General features: G+C 33.3%; 2 protein-coding genes across 2 annotated transcripts; both read left to right on the top strand.

Moving 5' to 3' along the window:
* The first annotated feature begins 4978 nt into the window (after positions 1-4978).
* On the top strand, positions 4979-9472 carry LOC121413095. Its single transcript, XM_041605859.1, has 3 exons — positions 4979-5200; positions 8037-8225; positions 9452-9472. The coding sequence occupies exons 1-3, from the start codon at positions 4994-4996 to the stop codon at positions 9470-9472; spliced, it is 417 nt and encodes a 138-aa protein (XP_041461793.1). The 5' UTR covers positions 4979-4993.
* Positions 9473-10917: 1445 nt separating this feature from the next.
* Positions 10918-22373, top strand: LOC121413094. The gene is made up of 3 exons (XM_041605858.1): positions 10918-11124; positions 13828-14016; positions 22024-22373. Exons 1-3 carry the CDS (start codon positions 10918-10920, stop codon positions 22222-22224), a joined length of 597 nt encoding a protein of 198 aa, XP_041461792.1. The 3' UTR covers positions 22225-22373.
* Positions 22374-22629: the final 256 nt, after the last annotated feature.

Genomic DNA, 22629 nt, shown 5'->3' with positions numbered 1-22629 from the left:
TAACACATTATATTTTTATGAAAATATGCACCCTTTTTCTTAAAAGTTGATGGAGAGGGGGAAAAATTAATCGTCTCAAGTCGGGGTATTCAGTAATGAGTACAGGAGAAACTATTTTTCACTGATTTTTATGATTCATTCCATTTGATTAACTCATCTATTCGTGTTTTGGGGCTAATCTTTCCCTTACGCATTGCTTTTTGGCAGAAGTTGTATGGAAAATGCACCTTTTTTCACACAAACTTTGAGACACTCTGTATTCATTCCCCCATTGCTCGAGAATGAACGGGCAGTTAACGACGGGGTGAAAGATTTATTGAAGAATGGAGTGTATATTTCACGAAAATGAAAGCCATTTCCCCATTGGATGTTAGATCAATTCGTGTTTTTTAGATGAAGTTAGTTGTCGAATAGGCTCTCCTGGCATTTGAGGTCTCTATCGGTGACGTCACTCAGGATCGTCATGCCTGAACCATTGGCCGGGCAGGGGTCGCAATGGTAGTATGATTTATGCATAATGCACTCGATATATACAATAATCTTGTCCTCCCGTTTAAATGAATGTGAAACTCATATAATTTTCACCAGAGCATTCAACAGGAGTACTGTAGTACACATTTCTTTGTTATAAGTGAATTAAAGTCCCTCCAGTGAGTTTGATCACCCCTATTTAGAAAATGTATCACCCCTAAGTTGTAACACAGTCAGCTGTTTGCACTCAGGGTCACTCCGTGACCTGTGTGTGCGTTCAAGAGTTGTACACGATTTTCTGTCTCATTTAGGCAGAAATCTTTCATAATGGAAGACCGGGGACATGTGTTATGTCAATGGTACTAAAATTTTAATGCCAGCTGAGCGCGATATATTGCTCAATCAATTATCATTCACATCACGATATCCATACAATTAATCATTAACTTATCAACCAATCATAACTGATTACATATCCAATATCAGAATATTCCTGAATTTGATCTGAATAAAATAATGGTTTATTTTAGCTAGACGGATCGATGCGATCCCCGGTCTTCTGTCTTCGTTTTCCAGACACCCAACAACAGGTCTGGAAAACGAAGATCGAAGACCGGGGACCCACGTATTGTCAATGGGAGAACATGTGTAGGGGGCAAGGTCCAAAGTCCATTCTAACCCGCGCACGTGTTTTGTACACACTTTGCACTGCTTTGTACACACTTCGTGCGTGAACTACAAACGCTTTCACACGAGTGTGATACGTGTCCCCGGTCTTCTGTCTTCGTTTTCCAGACACCCGACTTTAGTTCACAGATAAAGATACAAAATAGTATTTTACATTACTTTCTGAGGACTTGTTAGTAGGTATGTTGCATTCAGACTAAATAAAAGTAGACCATGTCCATTTCACCCCGGGTTACCATTTAAACTGCAAGGAAATATATTTACAGTGGCAAAGTCATAGAGAAGATGAGACAAAGGTAGAAAGGATGGTATCTTAATAGTTTCCAGCTGATATAGAAATATGAATATAAATATATTGAAAAACATCAGCGATTTGTAAGAAGGCAGTATATAGGCCGACATATCCATTATTTTTTTTTACGAGATGAAATGACCTTAGATGTCTTTTTCAATGTCTTTTTAGAAATTTCAAATGTTGCATAATGAATACATAATACCCGGATCACCATGCCTATTTAATGAATGATGAATCTTCACGTAACACCGACCAGGTTTTTTCATTAAAGGAAATATGGCAAATTAACAGCCTTTGATTAGATAACCATTATCATGATTAAGAATAATTATATTTCCATTCATCGTTGTTAGAGCTAATTACTGTGATTTTCATAACATTATGTGATCGACGAAGAGTAAGTCACAATAAGTCGATGATTCAGGTTTGTTCATTTAACTGAATGTAGAATAGAGTTCAATGGTTCAATTAGACCCTTGTTTGATGACGTATTTTTATTTCAACATTATGTCACTATTATTCCAGATTGAGTGTCTTGATATCAAGTACATTGATCTCAGTCAACGTCAGTCTGCATCACGTGATCTGGCTCAGTTCATTTGTAAGATGCCTCATCTCAGGGAACTTCATCTCGGGGATAGATATGGAACCACTAGTCCTTCACTTCATGACAAGTTCTATTCAACGTTATCATCCTTAGCATTGTTTGCAAAGGTATATTTTCAGTTTCTTATTGTCGTTCTCTTCATGTTTCATAGCATTTTCTTCCAATTAGTGCAGTATGAAGTGATAAGGACATTCACTATTCAAACTGAAATTTGTCTAATGTTTTATACCAGAGAAATGATATATTATTATAGTTTCATCATTGTGTATAGGCATAAAGCATTTTGCCCAATTTGTATTATTTTTTATTCTGTTGAACATTCTTTTCTATTACCATGATTTCATTTTGACAGTTTAAAATTACATTTTAATCCGGTAGTTATTCCAGGAAACCGACATAAGCAGACTTTGCTTCAAAGTTGATTTCCTTTTCTTTTTGTCTCACCTGCATAGTAGAGTGAGGCTATATAGGGGCCGCTTTTCCGACGGCGGCGGCGTCAATACCAAGTCTTAACCTGAGGATAAGTTTTTTGAAATGACAGCATAACTTAGAAAGTATATGGACCTAGTTCATGAAACTTGATTATATAATTAATCAAGTATTACCCAACATCCTGCCTGAATGTCATGTCACATGACTAAGGTCAAAGGTCATTTAGGGTCAATGAACTTAGACCATGTTTGGGGAATCAACATCAAAATCTTAACCTAAGGTTAAGTTTTTGAAATGTCATCATAACTTAGAAAATATATAGACTTAGTTCATGAAACTTATACATACGGTTAATCAAGTATCACTGAACATCCTGCATGGGTTTCACGCCACATGACCAAGGCCAAAGGTCATTTAGGGTCAATGAACTTTGGCCGAATCGGGGCTATCTGTTGAATTACCATAACTTTGAACGTTTATGGATCTGAATCATGAAACTTGGAAATAATAATAATCAAGTATCACTGAACATCCCGTGCGAGTTTCAGGTCACATGCTCAAGGTCAAAGGTCATTTAAGGTCAATGACCTTTGGCCACGTTAGGGGTATTTGTTGAATTGCCATCATATCTCTATAAGTGTATTGGTCAACTTTATAAAACGTGGAAATAAGAGTAACCAATTATCACTGAACATCTTGTGTGAGTTATAGTAGTTATCAAAAATCAGCACTGCTGCTATATTAAATCACGTGATGCAGGTGAGACGGCCAGAGGCATTCCACTTGTTTGTTCATTATATTTTACTTAAGTTTGTATTTCAATTTGTGTTTGAATTGAAATAGCAGCAAAATGAATTCAATCAATCTATAATGATATTCTTGATTTCTCCTTCTTATAGTCCTTATAGTCACACACTCCAGTCCGCTAATTATACTTAATCCCTCTTTCCTGGTACGTACTGTACTTTACATTTTCTCTCCTGATTAATTAAAGACCATTATAATTTTTATTTCAGATATGTCATAGGTCAGGAGGTAGAGGGTTATTTGATTTTTATTGAAATGAACCATTTTTTTTTACTCTTTTCCCTTGTTCACAAGGACGTAAATAATAATAGAACAAATAACGACAGACGCATCCGTCTAGTAATGTACATAATGTCTAAAATATTACGTTCAAATAATAAACTATGAACCTATAGGTGCCATTCGAATGTTAATTGTTTCATCAAATATATTCGGAGGCTGTTTCTTCTAATTTAAAACAAGCGATTTGAATATCCTTGTACCTTCAAATTTAATCGAAATTTAAATGAATATGACATATAACCTAAGTGGCTCACAATAAAGGTAACCTGTATGTTCTATTCCTTTATTAAGGCCTTGTTTCATGCTGAACGCAATATAATTTGAATTGATAAAGCAAACTCAGAGAAATAACATGTTGATAATTTGATCTAAACTACATGGAATAACGAAGATTGCTTTACATTTGGTGAAGCAGTTTAATACATGTCTTCATGAATATGCAATGACCATGATGAAGACGCTTATGATGACATTTCAATATCATTTTTGTATTGTATGAAATTACATTAATTCAAGCATTGTCAACAGTGAATGAACAAAAATAAGATTTTTATTACAACACTGTTGTATTTTTCCGACTAGTTTCGTTGCAAGTGAGACATACCATATCCACATTTTTTATTTTGTATTGATAGGATTTCATATCATAACAAACGAAAGCCGGGAACTGAAATCATCAGCACAACAATTGCATACTGTTTTCATGACAGCGTAATTGACTGTTTTCGCAAAATAATAATAATTTTTGAAATTCAATAATTAAATTATACATCAGATATTTCTGGAATTTACAGTTTTTGGTCGTTGAATTTCACATAATTTAGATATAATTATTTCATCCCGGGGTACCATTTAAACTGTAAGGAAATATATTTACACTGGCAAAGGCATAGAGAAGATGACACAAAGGTAGAAAGGATGGTATCTTAATAGTTTCCAGCTGATATAGAAATATGAATATAAATATATTGAAAAACATCAGCGATTTGTAAGAAGGCAGTATAAAGGCCAACATATCCATTATTTTTTACGAGATGAAATGACCTTAGATGTCTTTTTCAATGTCTTTTTAGAAATTTCAAATGTTGCATAACGAATACATGATACCCGGATCACCTTGCCTATTTAATGAATGATGAATCTTCACGAAACACCGACCAGGTTTTTTCATTAAAGGAAATATGGCAAATTAACAGCCTTTGATTAGATAAACATTATCATGATTAAGAATAATTATATTTCCATTCATCGTTGTTAGAGCTAATTGCTGTGATTTTCATAACATTTTGTGATCGACGAAGAATAATTCACAATAAGTCGATGATCCAGGTTTGTTCATTTAACCGAATGTAGAATAGAGTTCAATGGGTTAGTCAGACCCTTGTTTGATGACGTATTTTTATTTCAACATTATGTCACTATTATTCCAGATTGAGCGTCTTGATATCAAGTACATTGATCTCAGTCAACGTCAGTCTGCATCACGTCATCTGGCTCAGTTCATTTGTATGATGCCTAATCTCAGGGAACTTCATCTCGGGGATAGATATGGAACCACCAGTCCTTCACTTCATGACAAGTTCTATTCAACGTTATCATCCTTAGCATTGTCTGCAAAGGTATATTTTCAGTTTCTTATTGTCGTTCTCTTCATGTTTCATAGCATTTTCTTCCAATTAGTGCAGTATGAAGTGATAAGGACATTCACTATTCAAACTGAAATTTGTCTAATGTTTTATACCAGAGAAATGATATATTATTATAGTTTCATCATTGTGTATAGGCATAAAGCGTTTTGCCCAATTTGTATTATTTTTTATTCTGTTGAACATTCTTTTCTATTACCATGATTTCATTTTGACAGTTTAAAATTACATTTTAATCCGGTAGTTATTCCAGGAAACCGACATAAGCAGACTTTGCTTCAAAGTTGATTTCCTTTTCTTTTTGTCTCACCTGCATAGTAGAGTGAGGCTATATAGGGGCCGCTTTTCCGACGGCGGCGGCGTCAATACCAAGTCTTAACCTGAGGATAAGTTTTTTGAAATGACAGCATAACTTAGAAAGTATATGGACCTAGTTCATGAAACTTGATTATAGAATTAATCAAGTATTACCCAACATCCTGCCTGAATGTCATGTCACATGACTAAGGTCAAAGGTCATTTAGGGTCAATGAACTTAGACCATGTTTGGGGAATCAACATCAAAATCTTAACCTAAGGTTAAGTTTTTGAAATGTCATCATAACTTAGAAAATATATAGATTTAGTTCATGAAACTTATACATACGGTTAATCAAGTATCACTGAACATCCTGCATGGGTTTCACGCCACATGACCAAGGCCAAAAGTCATTTAGGGTCAATGAACTTTGGCCGAATCGGGGCTATCTGTTGAATTACCATAACTTTGAACGTTTATGGATCTGAATCATGAAACTTGGAAATAATAATAATCAAGTATCACTGAACATCCCGTGCGAGTTTCAGGTCACATGCTCAAGGTCAAAGGTCATTTAAGGTCAATGACCTTTGGCCACGTTAGGGGTATTTGTTGAATTGCCATCATATCTCTATAAGTGTATTGGTCAACTTTATAAAACGTGGAAATAAGAGTAACCAATTATCACTGAACATCTTGTGTGAGTTATAGTAGTTATCAAAAATCAGCACTGCTGCTATATTAAATCACGTGATGCAGGTGAGACGGCCAGAGGCATTCCACTTGTTTGTTCATTATATTTTACTTAAGTTTGTATTTCAATTTGTGTTTGAATTGAAATAGCAGCAAAATTAATTCAGTCAATCTATAATGATATTCTTGATTTCACCTTATAGTCACACACTCCAGTCCGCTATTTATACTTAATCCCTCTTTCCTGGGACGCACTGTATTTTACATTTTCTCTCCTGAATAATTAAAGACCATTATAATTTTTATTTCAGATATGTCATAGGTCAGGAGGTAGAGGGTTATTTGATTGTTAATTGAAATGATCCATTATTTGTTACTCTTTTCCCATGTTCACAAGTACGTAAATAATAATAGAACAAATAACGACAGACGCATTCGTCTAGTAATGTACATAATGTCTAAAATATTACGTTCAAATAATAAACTATGAACCTATAGGTGCCATTCGAATGTTAATTGTTTCATCAAATATATTCGGAGGCTGTTTCTTCTAATTAAAAAAAAAAACGATTTGAATATTCTTGTACCTTCAAATTTAATCGAAATTTAAATGAATATGACATATAACCTAAGTGGCTCACAATAAAGGTAACCTGTATGTTCTATTCCTTTATTAAGGCCTTGTTTCATGCTGAACGCAATATAATTTGAATTGATAAAGCAAACTCAGAGAAATAACATGTTGATAATTTGATCTAAACTACATGGAATAACGAAGATTGCATTACATTTGGTGAAGCAGTTTAATACATGTCTTCATGAATATGCAATGACCATGATGAAGACGCTTATGATGACATTTCAATATCATTTTTGTATTGTATGAAATTACATTAATTCAAGCATTGTCAACAGTGAATGAACAAAAATAAGATTTTTATTACAACACTGTTGTATTTTTCCGACTAGTTTCGTTGCAAGTGAGACATACCATATCCACATTTTTTATTTTGTATTGATAGGATTTCATATCATAACAAACGAAAGCCGGGAACTGAAATCATCAGCACAACAATTGCATACTGTTTTCATGACAGCGTAATTGACTGTTTTCGCAAAATAATAATAATTTTTGAAATTCAATAATTAAATTATACATCAGATATTTCTGGAATTTACAGTTTTTGGTCGTTGAATTTCACATAATTTAGATATAATTATTTCACCCCGGGGTACCATTTAAACTGCAAGGAAATATATTTACACTGGCAAAGGCATAGAGAAGATGACACAAAGGTAGAAAGGATGGTATCTTAATAGTTTCCAGCTGATATAGAAATATGAATATAAATATATTGAAAAACATCAGCGATTTGTAAGAAGGCAGTATATAGGCCGACATATCCATTATTTTTTTACGAGATGAAATGACCTTAGATGTCTTTTTCAATGTCTTTTTAGAAATTTCAAATGTTGCATAACGAATACATGATACCCGGATCACCATGCCTATTTAATGAATGATGAATCTTCACGAAACACCGACCAGGTTTTTTCATTAAAGGAAATATGGCAAATTAACAGCCTTTGATTAGATAAACATTATCATGATTAAGAATAATTATATTTCCATTCATCGTTGTTAGAGCTAATTGCTGTGATTTTCATAACATTTTGTGATCGACGAAGAATAATTCACAATAAGTCGATGATCCAGGTTTGTTCATTTAACCGAATGTAGAATAGAGTTCAATGGGTTAGTCAGACCCTTGTTTGATGACGTATTTTTTTTTCAACATTATGTCACTATTATTCCAGATTGAGCGTCTTGATATCAAGTACATTGATCTCAGTCAACGTCAGTCTGCATCACGTCATCTGGCTCAGTTCATTTGTATGATGCCTAATCTCAGGGAACTTCATCTCGGGGATAGATATGGAACCACCAGTCCTTCACTTCATGACAAGTTCTATTCAACGTTATCATCCTTAGCATTGTCTGCAAAGGTATATTTTCCGTTTCTTATTGTCGTTCTCTTCATGTTTCATAGCATTTTCTTCCAATTAGTGCAGTATGAAGTGATAAGGACATTCACTATTCAAACTGAAATTTGTCTAATGTTTTATACCAGAGAAATGATATATTATTATAGTTTCATCATTGTGTATAGGCATAAAGCGTTTTGCCCAATTTGTATTATTTTTTATTCTGTTGAACATTCTTTTCTATTACCATGATTTCATTTTGACAGTTTAAAATTACATTTTAATCCGGTAGTTATTCCAGGAAACCGACATAAGCAGACTTTGCTTCAAAGTTGATTTCCTTTTCTTTTTGTCTCACCTGCATAGTAGAGTGAGGCTATATAGGGGCCGCTTTTCCGACGGCGGCGGCGTCAATACCAAGTCTTAACCTGAGGATAAGTTTTTTGAAATGACAGCATAACTTAGAAAGTATATGGACCTAGTTCATGAAACTTGATTATAGAATTAATCAAGTATTACCCAACATCCTGCCTGAATGTCATGTCACATGACTAAGGTCAAAGGTCATTTAGGGTCAATGAACTTAGACCATGTTTGGGGAATCAACATCAAAATCTTAACCTTAGGTTAAGTTTTTTTGAAATGACAGCATAACTTAGAAAATATATAGACTTAGTTCATGAAACTTATACATACGGTTAATCAAGTATCACTGAACATCCTGCATGGGTTTCACGCCACATGACCAAGGCCAAAGGTCATTTAGGGTCAATGAACTTCGGCCGAATCGGGGCTATCTGTTGAATTACCATAACTTTGAACGTTTATGGATCTGAATCATGAAACTTGGAAATAATAATAATCAAGTATCACTGAACATCCCGTGCGAGTTTCAGGTCACATGCTCAAGGTCAAAGGTCATTTAAGGTCAATGACCTTTGGCCACGTTAGGGGTATTTGTTGAATTGCCATCATATCTCTATAAGTGTATTGGTCAACTTTATAAAACGTGGAAATAAGAGTAACCAATTATCACTGAACATCTTGTGTGAGTTATAGTAGTTATCAAAAATCAGCACTGCTGCTATATTAAATCGCGTGATGCAGGTGAGACGGCCAGAGGCATTCCACTTGATTGTCCTTTATATTTTACTTAAGTTTGTATTTCAATTTGTGTTTGAATTGAAATAGCAGCAAAATGAATTCAGTCAATCTATAATGATATTCTTGATTTCACCTTCTTATAGTCACAGACTCCAGTCCGCTAATTATACTTAATTCCGGTGTCCCTCTTTCCTGGGACGCACTGTACTTACATTTTCTCTCCTGAATAATTAAAGACCATTATAATTTTTATTTCAGATATGTCATAGGTCAGGAGGTAGATGGTTATTTGATTGTTTATTGAAATGAACCATTATTTGTTACTCTTTTCCCTTGTTCACAAGTACGTAAATAATAATAGAACAAATAACGACAGACGCGTCCGTCTAGTAATGTACATAATGTCTAAAATATTACGTTCAAATGATAAACTATGAACCTGTAGGTGCCATTCGAATGTTAATTGTTTCATCAAATATATTCGGAGGCTGTTTCTTCTAATTTAAAACAAGCGATTTGAATATCCTTGTACCTTCAAATTTAATCGAAGTTTAAATGAATATGACATATAACCTAAGTGGCTCACAATAAAGGTAACCTGTATGTTCTATTCCTTTATTAAGGCCTTGTTTCATGCTGAACGCAATATAATTTGAATTGATAAAGCAAACTCAGAGAAATGACATGTTGATAATTTGATCTAAACTACATGGAATAACGAAGATTGCTTTGCATTGTCAACAGTGAATGAACAAAAGTAAGATTTTTATTACAACACTGTTGTATTTTTCGGACTGGTTTCGTTGCAAGTGAGACATACCATATCCAAATGTTTAATTTTGTATTGATATCATAACAAAAGAAAGCCGGGAACTGAAATCATCAGCACAACAATTGCATACTGTCTTCCTGACAGCGTAATTGACTGTTTTCGCAAAATAATTATTGAAATTCAATAATTAAACTATACATCAGATATTGCCGGAATTTACAGTTTTTGGTCGTTGAATTTCACATTATTTAGATATAATTATTTCACCCCGGGGTACCATTTAAACTGCAAGGAAATATATTTACACTGGTAAAGTCATAGAAGATGAGACAAAGGTAGAAAGGATGGTATCTTAATAGTTTCCAGCTGATATAGAAATATGAATATAAATATATTGAAAAACATCAGCGATTTGTAAGAAGGCAGTATATAGGCCGACATATCCATTATTTTTTTACGAGATGAAATGACCTTAGATGTCTTTTTCAATGTCTTTTTAGAAATTTCAAATGTTGCATAACGAATACATAATACCCGGATCACCTTACCTATTTAATGAATGATGAATCTTCACGTAACACCGACCAGATTTTTTCATTAAAGGAAATATGGCAAATTAACAGCCTTTGATTAGATAAACATTATCATGATTAAGAATAATTATATTTCCATTCATCGTTGTTAGAGCTAATTACTGTGATTTTCATAACATTATGTGATCGACGAAGAGTAATTCACAATAAGTCGATGATCCAGGTTTGTTCATTTAACCGAATGTAAAATAGAGTTCAATGGTTCAATTAGACCCTTGATTGATGACGTATTTTTTTCAACATCATGTCACTATTATTCCAGATTGAGTGTCTTGACATCCATTACATTGATCTCAGTCAACGTCGGTCTGCATCGCGTGATCTGGCTCAGTTCATTTGTATGATGCCTAATCTCAGGGAACTTCATCTCGGGGATAGATATGGAACCACCAGTCCTTCACTTCATGACAAGTTCTATTCAACGTTATCATCCTTAGCATTGTCTGCAAAGGTATATTTTCAGTTTCTTATCGTCGTTCTCTTCATGTTTCATAACATTTTCTTCCAATATTAGTGCAGTATGAAGTGATAAGGACATTCACTATTCAAACTGAAATTTGTCTGTTTTATACCAGAGGAATGATATATTATTATAGTTTCATCATTGTGTATAGGCATAAAGCGTTTTGCCCAATTTGTATTATTTTTTATTCTGTTGAACATTCTTTTCCATTACCATGATTTCATTTTGACAGTTTAAAATTATATTTTAATCCGGTAGTTATTCCAGGAAACCGAGATAAGCAGACTTTGCTTCAAAGTTGATTTCCTTTTCTTTTTGTCTCACCTGCATAGAAGAGTGAGGCTATAGGGGCCGCTTTTCCGACGGCGGCGGCGTCAATACCAAGTCTTAACCTGAGGTTAAGTTTTTTTAAATGACAGCATAACTTAGAAAGTATATGGACCTAGTTCATAAAACTTGGTTATAAAGTTAATCAAGTATTACCCAACATCCTGCCTGAATGTCATGTCACATGACTAAGGTCAAAGGTCATTTAGGGTCAATGAACTTAGACCATGTTTGGGGAATCAACATCAAAATCTTAACCTAAGGTTAAGTTTTTGAAATGTCATCATAACTTAGAAAATATATAGACTTAGTTCATGAAACTTATACATACGGTTAATCAAGTATCACTGAACATCTTGCATTGGTTTCACGCCATTTGACCAAGGCCAAAGGTCATTTAGGGTCAATGAAGTTTGGCCGAATTGGGGCTATCTGTTGAATTACCATAACTTTGAACGTTTATGGATCTGAATCATGAAACTTGGAAATAATAATAATCAAGTATCACTGAACATCCCGTGCGAGTTTCAGGTCACATGCTCAAGGTCAAAGGTCATTTAAGGTCAATGACCTTTGGCCAAGTTAGGGGTATTTGTTGAATTGCCATCATATCTCTATAAGTGTATTGGTCAACTTTATAAAACGTGGAAATAAGAGTAACCAATTATCACTGAACATCTTGTGTGAGTTACAGTAGTTATCAAAAATCAGCACTGCTGCTATATTAAATCACGTGATGCAGGTGAGACGGCCAGAGGCATTCCACTTGTTTGTTCTTTATATTTTACTTAAGTTTGTATTTTAATTTGTGTTTGAATTGAAATAGCAGCAAAATGAATTCAATCAATCTATAATGATATTCTTGATTTCACCTTAGTCCTTATAGTCACACACTCCAGTCCGCTAATTATACTTAATCCCTCTTTCCTGGGACGTACTGTACTTTACATGTTCTCTCCTGAATAATTAAAGACCATTATAATTTTTATTTCAGATATGTCATAGGTCAGGAGGTAGATGGTTATTTGATTGTTTATTGAAATGAACCATAACTTGTTACTCTTTTCCCTTGTTCACAAGTACGTAAATAATAATAGAACAAATAACGACAGACGCGTCCGTCTAGTAATGTACATAATGTCTAAAATATTACGTTCAAATGATAAACTATGAACCTGTAGGTGCCATTCGAATGTTAATTGTTTCATCAAATATATTCGGAGGCTGTTTCTTCTAATTTAAAACAAGCGATTTGAATATCCTTGTACCTTCAAATTTAATCGAAATTTAAATGAATATGACATATAACCTAAGTGGCTCACAATAAAGGTAACCTGTATGTTCTATTCCTTTATTAAGGCCTTGTTTCATGCTGAACGCAATATAATTTGAATTGATAAAGCAAACTCAGAGAAATGACATGTTGATAATTTGATCTAAACTACATGGAATAACGAAGATTGCTTTGCATTGTCAACAGTGAATGAACAAAAGTAAGATTTTTATTACAACACTGTTGTATTTTTCGGACTGGTTTCGTTGCAAGTGAGACATACCATATCCAAATGTTTAATTTTGTATTGATATCATAACAAAAGAAAGCCGGGAACTGAAATCATCAGCACAACAATTGCATACTGTCTTCCTGACAGCGTAATTGACTGTTTTCGCAAAATAATTATTGAAATTCAATACTTAAATTATACATCAGATATTGCCGGAATTTACAGTTTTTGGTCGTTGAATTTCACATTATTTAGATATAATTATTTCACCCCGGGGTACCATTTAAACTGCAAGGAAATATATTTACACTGGCAAAGTCATAGAAGATGAGACAAAGGTAGAAAGGATGGTATCTTAATAGTTTCCAGCTGATATTGAAATATGAATATAAATATATTGAAAAACATCAGCGATTTGTAAGAAGGCAGTATATAGGCCGACATATCCATTATTTTTTTTACGAGATGAAATGACCTTAGATGTCTTTTTCAATGTCTTTTTAGAAATTTCAAATGTTGCATAACGAATACATAATACCCGGATCACCTTACCTATTTAATGAATGATGAATCTTCACGTAACACCGACCAGATTTTTTCATTAAAGGAAATATGGCAAATTAACAGCCTTTGATTGGATAAACATTATCATGATTAAGAATAATTATATTTCCATTCATCGTTGTTAGAGCTAATTACTGTGATTTTCATAACATTTTGTGATCGACGAAGAATAATTCACAATAAGTCGATGATCCAGGTTTGTTCATTTAACCGAATGTAGAATAGAGTTCAATGGTTCAATTAGACCCTTGATTGATGACGTATTTTTTTCAACATCATGTCACTATTATTCCAGATTGAGTGTATTGACATCCATTCCATTGATCTCAGTCCACGTCGGTCTGCATCACTTCATCTGGCTCAGTTCATTTGTAAGATGCCTAATCTCAGGGAACTTCATCTCGGGGATAGATATGGAACCACCAGTCCTCCACTTCATGACAAGTTCTATTCAACGTTATCATCCTTAGCATTGTCTGCAAAGGTATATTTTCAGTTTCTTATCGTCGTTCTCTTCATGTTTCATAACATTTTCTTCCAATATTAGTGCAGTATGAAGTGATAAGGACATTCACTATTCAAACTGAAATTTGTCTAATGTTTTATACCAGAGGAATGATATATTATAGTTTCATCATTGTGTATAGGCATAAAGCGTTTTGCCCAATTTGTATTATTTTTTATTCTGTTGAACATTCTTTTCCATTACCATGATTTCATTTTGACAGTTTAAAATTATATTTTAATCCGGTAGTTATTCCAGGAAACCGAGATAAGCAGACTTTGCTTCAAAGTTGATTTCCTTTTCTTTTTGTCTCACCTGCATAGTAGAGTGAGGCTATAGGGGCCGCTTTTCCGACGGCGGCGGCGTCAATACCAAGTCTTAACCTGAGGTTAAGTTTTTGAAATGACAGCATAACTTAGAAAGTATATGGACCTAGTTCATGTAACTTGGTTATAGAATTAATCAAGTATTACCCAACATCCTGCCTGAATGTCATGTCACATGACTAAGGTCAAAGGTCATTTAGGGTCAATGAACTTAGACCATGTTTGGGGAATCAACATCAAAATCTTAACCTAAGGTTAAGTTTTTGAAATGTCATCATAACTTAGAAAATATATAGACTTAGTTCATGAAACTTATACATACGGTTAATCAAGTATCACTGAACATCTTGCATGGGTTTCACGCCAGATGACCAAGACAAAAGGTCATTTAGGGTCAATGAACTTTGGCCGAATTGGGGCTATCTGTTGAATTACCATAACTTTGAACGTTTATGGATCTGAATCATGAAACTTGGAAATAATAATAATCAAGTATCACTGAACATCCCGTGCGAGTTTCAGGTCACATGCTCAAGGTCAAAGGTCATTTAAGGTCAATGACCTTTGGCCACGTTAGGGGTATTTGTTGAATTGCCATCATATCTCTATAAGTGTATTGGTCAACTTTATAAAACGTGGAAATAAGAATAACCAATTATCACTGAACATCTTGTGTGAGTTACAGTTGTTTTTAAAAATCAGCACTGCTGCTATATTGAATCGCATGGTGCAGGTGAGACGGCCAGAGGCATTCCACTTGTTTGTCCTTTATATTTTACTTAAGTTTGTATTTTGATTTGTGTTTGAATTGAAATAGCAGCAAAATGAATTCAATCAATCTATAATGATATTCTTGATTTCACCTTAGTCCTTATAGTCACACACTCCAGTCCGCTAATTATACTTAATCCCTCTTTCCTGGGACGTACTGTACTTTACATTTTCTCTCCTGAATAATTAAAGACCATTATAATTTTTATTTCAGATATGTCATAGGTCAGGAGGTAGATGGTTATTTGATTGTTTATTGAAATGAACCATTATTTCTTACTCTTTTCCCTTGTTCACAAGTACGTAAATAATAATAGAACACATAACGACAGACGCGTCCGTCTAGTAATGTACATAATGTCTAAAATATTACGTTCAAATGATAAACTATGAACCTGTAGGTGCCATTCGAATGTTAATTGTTTCATCAAATATATTCGGAGGCTGTTTCTTCTAATTTAAAACAAGCGATTTGAATATCCTTGTACCTTCAAATTTAATCGAAATTTAAATGAATATGACATATAACCTAAGTGGCTCACAATAAAGGTAACCTGTATGTTCTATTCCTTTATTAAGGCCTTGTTTCATGCTGAACGCAATATAATTTGAATTGATAAAGCAAACTCAGAGAAATGACATGTTGATAATTTGATCTAAACTACATGGAATAACGAAGATTGCTTTGCATTGTCAACAGTGAATGAACAAAAGTAAGATTTTTATTACAACACTGTTGTATTTTTCGGACTGGTTTCGTTGCAAGTGAGACATACCATATCCAAATGTTTAATTTTGTATTGATATCATAACAAAAGAAAGCCGGGAACTGAAATCATCAGCACAACAATTGCATACTGTCTTCCTGACAGCGTAATTGACTGTTTTCGCAAAATAATTATTGAAATTCAATACTTAAATTATACATCAGATATTGCCGGAATTTACAGTTTTTGGTCGTTGAATTTCACATTATTTAGATATAATTATTTCACCCCGGGGTACCATTTAAACTGCAAGGAAATATATTTACACTGGCAAAGTCATAGAAGATGAGACAAAGGTAGAAAGGATGGTATCTTAATAGTTTCCAGCTGATATTGAAATATGAATATAAATATATTGAAAAACATCAGCGATTTGTAAGAAGGCAGTATATAGGCCGACATATCCATTATTTTTTTTACGAGATGAAATGACCTTAGATGTCTTTTTCAATGTCTTTTTAGAAATTTCAAATGTTGCATAACGAATACATAATACCCGGATCACCTTACCTATTTAATGAATGATGAATCTTCACGTAACACCGACCAGATTTTTTCATTAAAGGAAATATGGCAAATTAACAGCCTTTGATTAGATAAACATTATCATGATTAAGAATAATTATATTTCCATTCATCGTTGTTAGAGCTAATTACTGTGATTTTCATAACATTATGTGATCGACGAAGAGTAATTCACAATAAGTCGATGATCCAGGTTTGTTCATTTAACCGAATGTAAAATAGAGTTCAATGGTTCAATTAGACCCTTGATTGATGACGTATTTTTTTCAACATCATGTCACTATTATTCCAGATTGAGTGTCTTGACATCCATTACATTGATCTCAGTCAACGTCGGTCTGCATCGCGTGATCTGGCTCAGTTCATTTATAAGATGCCCCATCTCAGGGAACTTTGTCTTGGTGATGAATACTACAGACTCACATCTCATGACGAGTTCTATTCAACGTTATCATCCTTCGCATCGTCTGCAAAGGTATATTTCAGTTTCTTATTTTCTTCCAATTATTGCATTATGAAGTGATAAGGATATTCAATTTCTTCAACTCAAATTTGTCAAATGTTATATACCAGAGGAACGATATGTAGTTCGAACATTGTGTATAGACATAACGCGCTTGGCCCAGTTTGTATTATTATATTATTCTGTTAAACATTCTTAATTATTATCATGAGTTCATTATAATCCGCTATTCCAGGGAACCGAAATGAGCAGACATAATTACTTCAAAGTGGATTCCCTTTTCTTTTATATTTTACTTAACTTTGTATTGTAGTTTGCGTTTGAATTGAAAGAGAAGTAGAATAAATTCAGTCAATCTATCAATCAATCATGATAATCTTAATTTCACCATCTTATAGTGACATAACCCAGCCTGCAAGAAAAAAGGGCTTTCCTTCCCCAGCCCGAGAAGCATTCAACGTTAGCCTATTGTCTGCGGTTGTGTGTGTGTGTGTTTGTGGAGGGGAGGGATGCTTGTTTCCAACCAGGGGCGGAAATTTCTCCCAAAAGGTAGGGGGGGACAAGGTCTGGAAAATTTGAAAAGCAACACAAAAAAAGGCTATTACCTAAAATTTAAGGTCATTTCGACGAAAATGTATTTGACAAGCAAGCAAAAAAAAGGACATATCGTCTCAAAACGCACGTTTTATTCCCATTTTGAGAGATATATTTCTTAGCCTCACCAAAGACCAAAAATAGTAGGGGGACATTTGATATTGTGTCCCCCTACTATTTTGAGTAGATGGGACACGTCCCCCCTGTCCCCCTGGATTTCCGCCCATGTTTCCAACCATCCGTTGAATAGGTAAATATCAAGCATGTTTTTATCCAACCTTTTCTTAACCTTGCGTCAATCATATTTACGCTTTTGGTCTCATAAGGAAGAGGAAAAGATGGCTGATCGATGTATTATTTGTTTTTCCGAAATAGTAAAAGCCAGAAAAACTGACTAAAAATTGCAGATTTTCTCGTGCAAATTAGATTCGTAGCACCATTTTCCATTGTTTTAATTCATTCATGCATGCGTTAAATAAATGTTGAGGTATCAAATAAAAGAATTGAAGCATAATTATTTTTCCATTAATTTTATGAGGAGAAGTTATGATTCTAATGGCAAAAAAAAACATTTATTCCGGTGTCCCTATTTTCGATGACGCAATGTACTTTACATTTTCTTTTTTGAATGATATTAGACCATTAACATTTTTATTTTAGGGTTGTCAAAGGTCAGGAGGTAGGGGTTTATTTGATTTTTTTTATTGAAATGAACCATTACTTGTTAGTCTTTCCCCTGTTGACAAGTACGTATATAATGGAAACAAACGATGAAAGAACAAATAACGACAGACGCATCAGTCTGGTAATGTACGTGAAGTCTAAAATATTACGTTCAAATAATCTTTAGCATTATCTGAAAGGTATATTTTTGCCTCTTTAAACCTAAACCTATTTTTACCTTATAATTATTGAAGCGTCTAGGGATAAGCATATCATATAAGCATATCATCATAATTATACATTATTATTATGTAAAATTCTTATTACGTAAAATTTAATGTAATCAATTTTGTAACGGTTACACTATGTAAATTATCATGACATGCAGAAACAAATAAATAAATAGATATAATCATGATCGCCTTGGTTTTGTTTTAATCATGATAATCTTGATTTAAAGCTTTCTTTTTTGTGTGTGTTTTGAAAAAAATAATAAATCTAGTTACATTTTGCAAGGTTTATGAAAAAGGCAATTTGTCATTTCAAAGTTAATATACAGCAATCAAGATGCATACAATATTCGAAATGACAAACATTAGTCCAGTCTTTTATTATGTAAAAAAACAGCAAATGTTTGATTAGTGCTATCGATGTAAAAAAAACAATAATAATTAAAAACGATCGGAAAAAATATTTCTTTTAGCACATTCTCTACATTACCAATATGAACCAAAATCTGTATAGGGTTAAAAGCTCATTTTATTTGAATTGTTCATGAGCACGGAAGATGAACACAAAATTGTTTTTTTTCTCTCTCTGGTTCGTTTCTTTCCATTTGTTTCAATTAAACTTTACATGTATATGCATTCGTATCTCATGAAATTATGATGTTGTCTAATTATCTTTTGCATAAGGATTTGTAATGAATGTACCTCCATGACCTCAGACAATGGCCCAAGAAGTGAAATTTGCGTCTACTGTTCAGTCAAAACTTTTATTTCTTAGAGTTTATATCAATTTGCCACTATGCTTTATTTCTGTGAAATAAAACATAATGTGATAAACACATCCAGAACTGAAGTTGCTTAAGTTAATAGACTCGTCCAACATTAACAATAGTCTGTAGTATGAAAATCATTAATTTCAGTATGATTTTAATGTGGTATTTTTCATGGCGTAAGAAATGAAGATTGTTAGATTTATGCTTTAAATGAAACAAGCATCTTGAGCACAGAACCCGTCTACATAATGATGAAAAAAATTGATAGGTATTTATATAGCGCCATCTATCAAGACATAATCTAATCCGAGGCGCACTGCTAATTATTATTATTACTCGACTTTAGCTATAGCTGCCTTTCAGCGCTTAGTGCGTTTGAGAAAATTAATTCTGCCGGGTTGGGTGCAGCACAGCGTGGATAAATTGCTTGCTGAAGGAAATTACGCCATAGCTGGGAATCGAACTCACGATCCTCTGTTTCAAGACTAATACACTGGGCCACAACGCTCTACATGAAAATTATTAATACTTAAGATCCAACCTTATTATTCATTGTTTCTTACGTTATTCGAATTCAATATAGTTATTATGATAGTTTTATTCATCAGTTAAGATATCAAATCATGTTTTGGTTCCATTGGTGGTATTGTGTTCAATAAACCACTGCAGTTCTTGAAATTAAATGAATAAATCTATTTATCAAAACCTAAAATCCTTTTAAAAGCATTTTAAATGTTAGTAACTCATGAACCCTCCAAGTTATTGTGCTATAACCAAACATGTGTTTCATCTGACTAAAAGGACTATATATTTCACCCTTTTTTATTGTGTATTTTCAGTTAATAATCGGGCCGATACTATCAAAAACACGGAGTGTGGTATGTTAGCAGATATGCAAAACGCGATTTCGATGAAGATTTTATATTATGATATTACAGCCGTACTAGATTGGTGTATTGTTTCCTGGATGATATTCATGATAAATTTGATTTTTATATTCACATTTCTGTGTACAGATTAATGTAAAGTATCCTTGATTTCATCTTTATGTTACTATTATATCAGATTGAGATTCTTTATCTCAGAGAGATTCTCAGTGAACGTCCATCTGCATCACGTGATTTCGCTCAGTTCATCTGTAAGATGAATCATCTGAAGAACCTCACACTCTACGGTCAGTATCATGGTGACTTCTACTCAACAGCATCGTCGATGGCATCAACTTTAAAGGTAATACATGTATATGTTAAGAGGTTTTTACATGTAAAAAAGTAGCACTTACAAGCAAACCATACAGGTTATGACTTGTATTCATGCTCCTCATTCTGTTGCCATTAATCTTTCTAATTGGGCTATGATGCCTCATATAAAGCAAAATTATACATATCTATATTGAACTGTTATTCTTGTCAATCTTCTTTGATTCTTTCAATTATGCTTAGGGTATCTCAGTAGCACACCTCTTATTCCAATTCATTATAGAGTATTATGAAAATTGTATTTAACAGTTAAATATCAAATCATGTTTTGGTTTCATTGGTGCTTTCGTGATCAATAAAGTACTTGCATTTCTTGAATTTAAATGAATAAATCTATTTATCAAAACCTAAAATCATTTGTAAACCATTTTGAATGTTAGTAACTCATAAACCACTAAGTTATTGTGCTATAACCAAACATTTGTTTCATCTGACTAAAAGGACTATATATTTCACCCTTTTTTATTGTGTATTTTCTTTCAGTTAATAATTGGGCCGATACTATCAAAAACACGGAGTGTGGTATGTTAGCAGATATGCAAAACGCGATTTCGATTAAGATTTTATATTATGATATCACTTTGTATTGCCATGATTACAGCCATACTAGATTGGTGTGTTATTTCCTGGGTGATATTCATGATAACTTGGATTTTTATATTCACATTTCTGTCTACCAATTAATGTACTGTAACCTTGATTTCATCTTTATGTTAATATTATATCGGATTGAGATTCTTCATCACAGTGAGAATCTCAGTAAACGTCCATCTGCATCACGTGATCTCGCTCAGTTCATCTGTAAGATGAATCATCTGAAGAGCCTCACACTCCACGGTCTGTATCATGATGACTTCTACTCAACATCATCATCGATGGCATCATCTGCAAAGGTAATATATGTAAAGTTTTTTACGTGTAAGAAAATAGCACTTACAAGTAAACCATACAGGTTATGATTTTTGTTCACGCTCCTCATTATGTTGCCATCGTATAATGGGGCTATGATGCCTCATATGTAGCGACATTTTACATATCTTTACTGAATTAATATTCTTGTTATTCTTATTTGATTCTTTCAAAAATGTTTTGGGTATTCAAGTAGCACACCTCTTATTACAATTCATTATAGAGTAACATGAAAATTTTATTCAACAATTCGGTTTCATTGGTGCTATTGTGTTCAATAAACCACTTGCAATTCTTGAAATTAAATGAATAAATCTATTTATCAAAACATAAAATCATTTGTAAACATTTTGAATGTTATTAACTCATAAACCCACCAAGTTATTGTGCTATAACCAAACATTTGTTTCATCTGATTAAAAGGACTATATATTTCACCTTAAGTATTTATTGTGTATTTTCAGTTAATAATCGGGCCGATACTTTCAAAAATACGGAGTGTGGTATGTTAGCAGCTATGCAAAACACGATTTCGATTAAAATTTTATATTATGATATCACTTTGTATTGCCATGATTACAGCCATACTAGATTGGTGTGTTGTTTCCTGGGTGATATTCATGATAAATTTGATTTTTCTATTCACATTTTTGTCTACGGATTAATGTACAGTAACCTTTATTTCATCTTTATGTTACTATTATATCAGATTGAGATTCTTCATCACAGTGAGAATCTCAGTGAACGTCCGTCTGCATCACGTGATTTCGCTCAATTCATCTGTAAGATGAATCATCTGAAGAACCTCAAACTCTACGGTCAGTATCATGATGACTTCTACTCAACATCATCATCGATGGCATCATCTGCAAAGGTATATGTTAGGAGGTTTTTACATGTAAAAAAGTAGCACTTACAAGCAAACCATACAGGTTATGATTTTTATTCATGCTCCTCATTCTGTTGCCATTAATTTGTCTAATGGGGCTATGATGCCTCATATAAAGCGAAATTGTACATATCTATATTGAACTGTTATTCTTGTAAATCTTATTTGATTCTTTCAAGTATGTTTCAGGTATTAAAGTAGCACCTTTCTTAGTTCAATTAATTATAGAGTGTTATGAACATTTTATTCAGCAACTTGGTTTGATTGGTGCTATTGTGTTTCATATAGCACTTGCAATTCTTGATATTAAATGGATAATTGTATTTATCAAAACCTTAAATCTGACTAGAACGACTATATATTTCACCTTAAGTTTTTATCGTGTATTTTCAATTAATAATCGGGCCGATACTTTCAAAAATACGG

The sequence above is a fragment of the Lytechinus variegatus genome, chromosome 4 (assembly GCF_018143015.1).
Source record: "Lytechinus variegatus isolate NC3 chromosome 4, Lvar_3.0, whole genome shotgun sequence".
NCBI lineage: Eukaryota > Metazoa > Echinodermata > Echinoidea > Temnopleuroida > Toxopneustidae > Lytechinus > Lytechinus variegatus.
The sequence above is the reverse complement of the archived record's forward strand: the minus strand, read 5'-3'. Positions and strand labels throughout refer to the sequence as shown.

Bases quoted from the DNA above. Each gene is read 5' to 3' on its own strand.
- LOC121413095 (XM_041605859.1), top strand. From the start codon at position 4,994: ATGTCACTATTATTCCAGATTGAGCGTCTTGATATCAAGTACATTGAT. The intron at 5,201-8,036 runs GTATATTTTCAG...CTATTATTCCAG, and splicing joins CCTTAGCATTGTCTGCAAAG to ATTGAGCGTCTTGATATCAA. The intron at 8,226-9,451 runs GTATATTTTCCG...ACCTTCTTATAG, and splicing joins CCTTAGCATTGTCTGCAAAG to TCACAGACTCCAGTCCGCTA.
- LOC121413094 (XM_041605858.1), top strand. From the start codon at position 10,918: ATGTCACTATTATTCCAGATTGAGTGTCTTGACATCCATTACATTGAT. The intron at 11,125-13,827 runs GTATATTTTCAG...CTATTATTCCAG, and splicing joins CCTTAGCATTGTCTGCAAAG to ATTGAGTGTATTGACATCCA. The intron at 14,017-22,023 runs GTATATTTTCAG...CTATTATATCAG, and splicing joins CCTTAGCATTGTCTGCAAAG to ATTGAGATTCTTCATCACAG.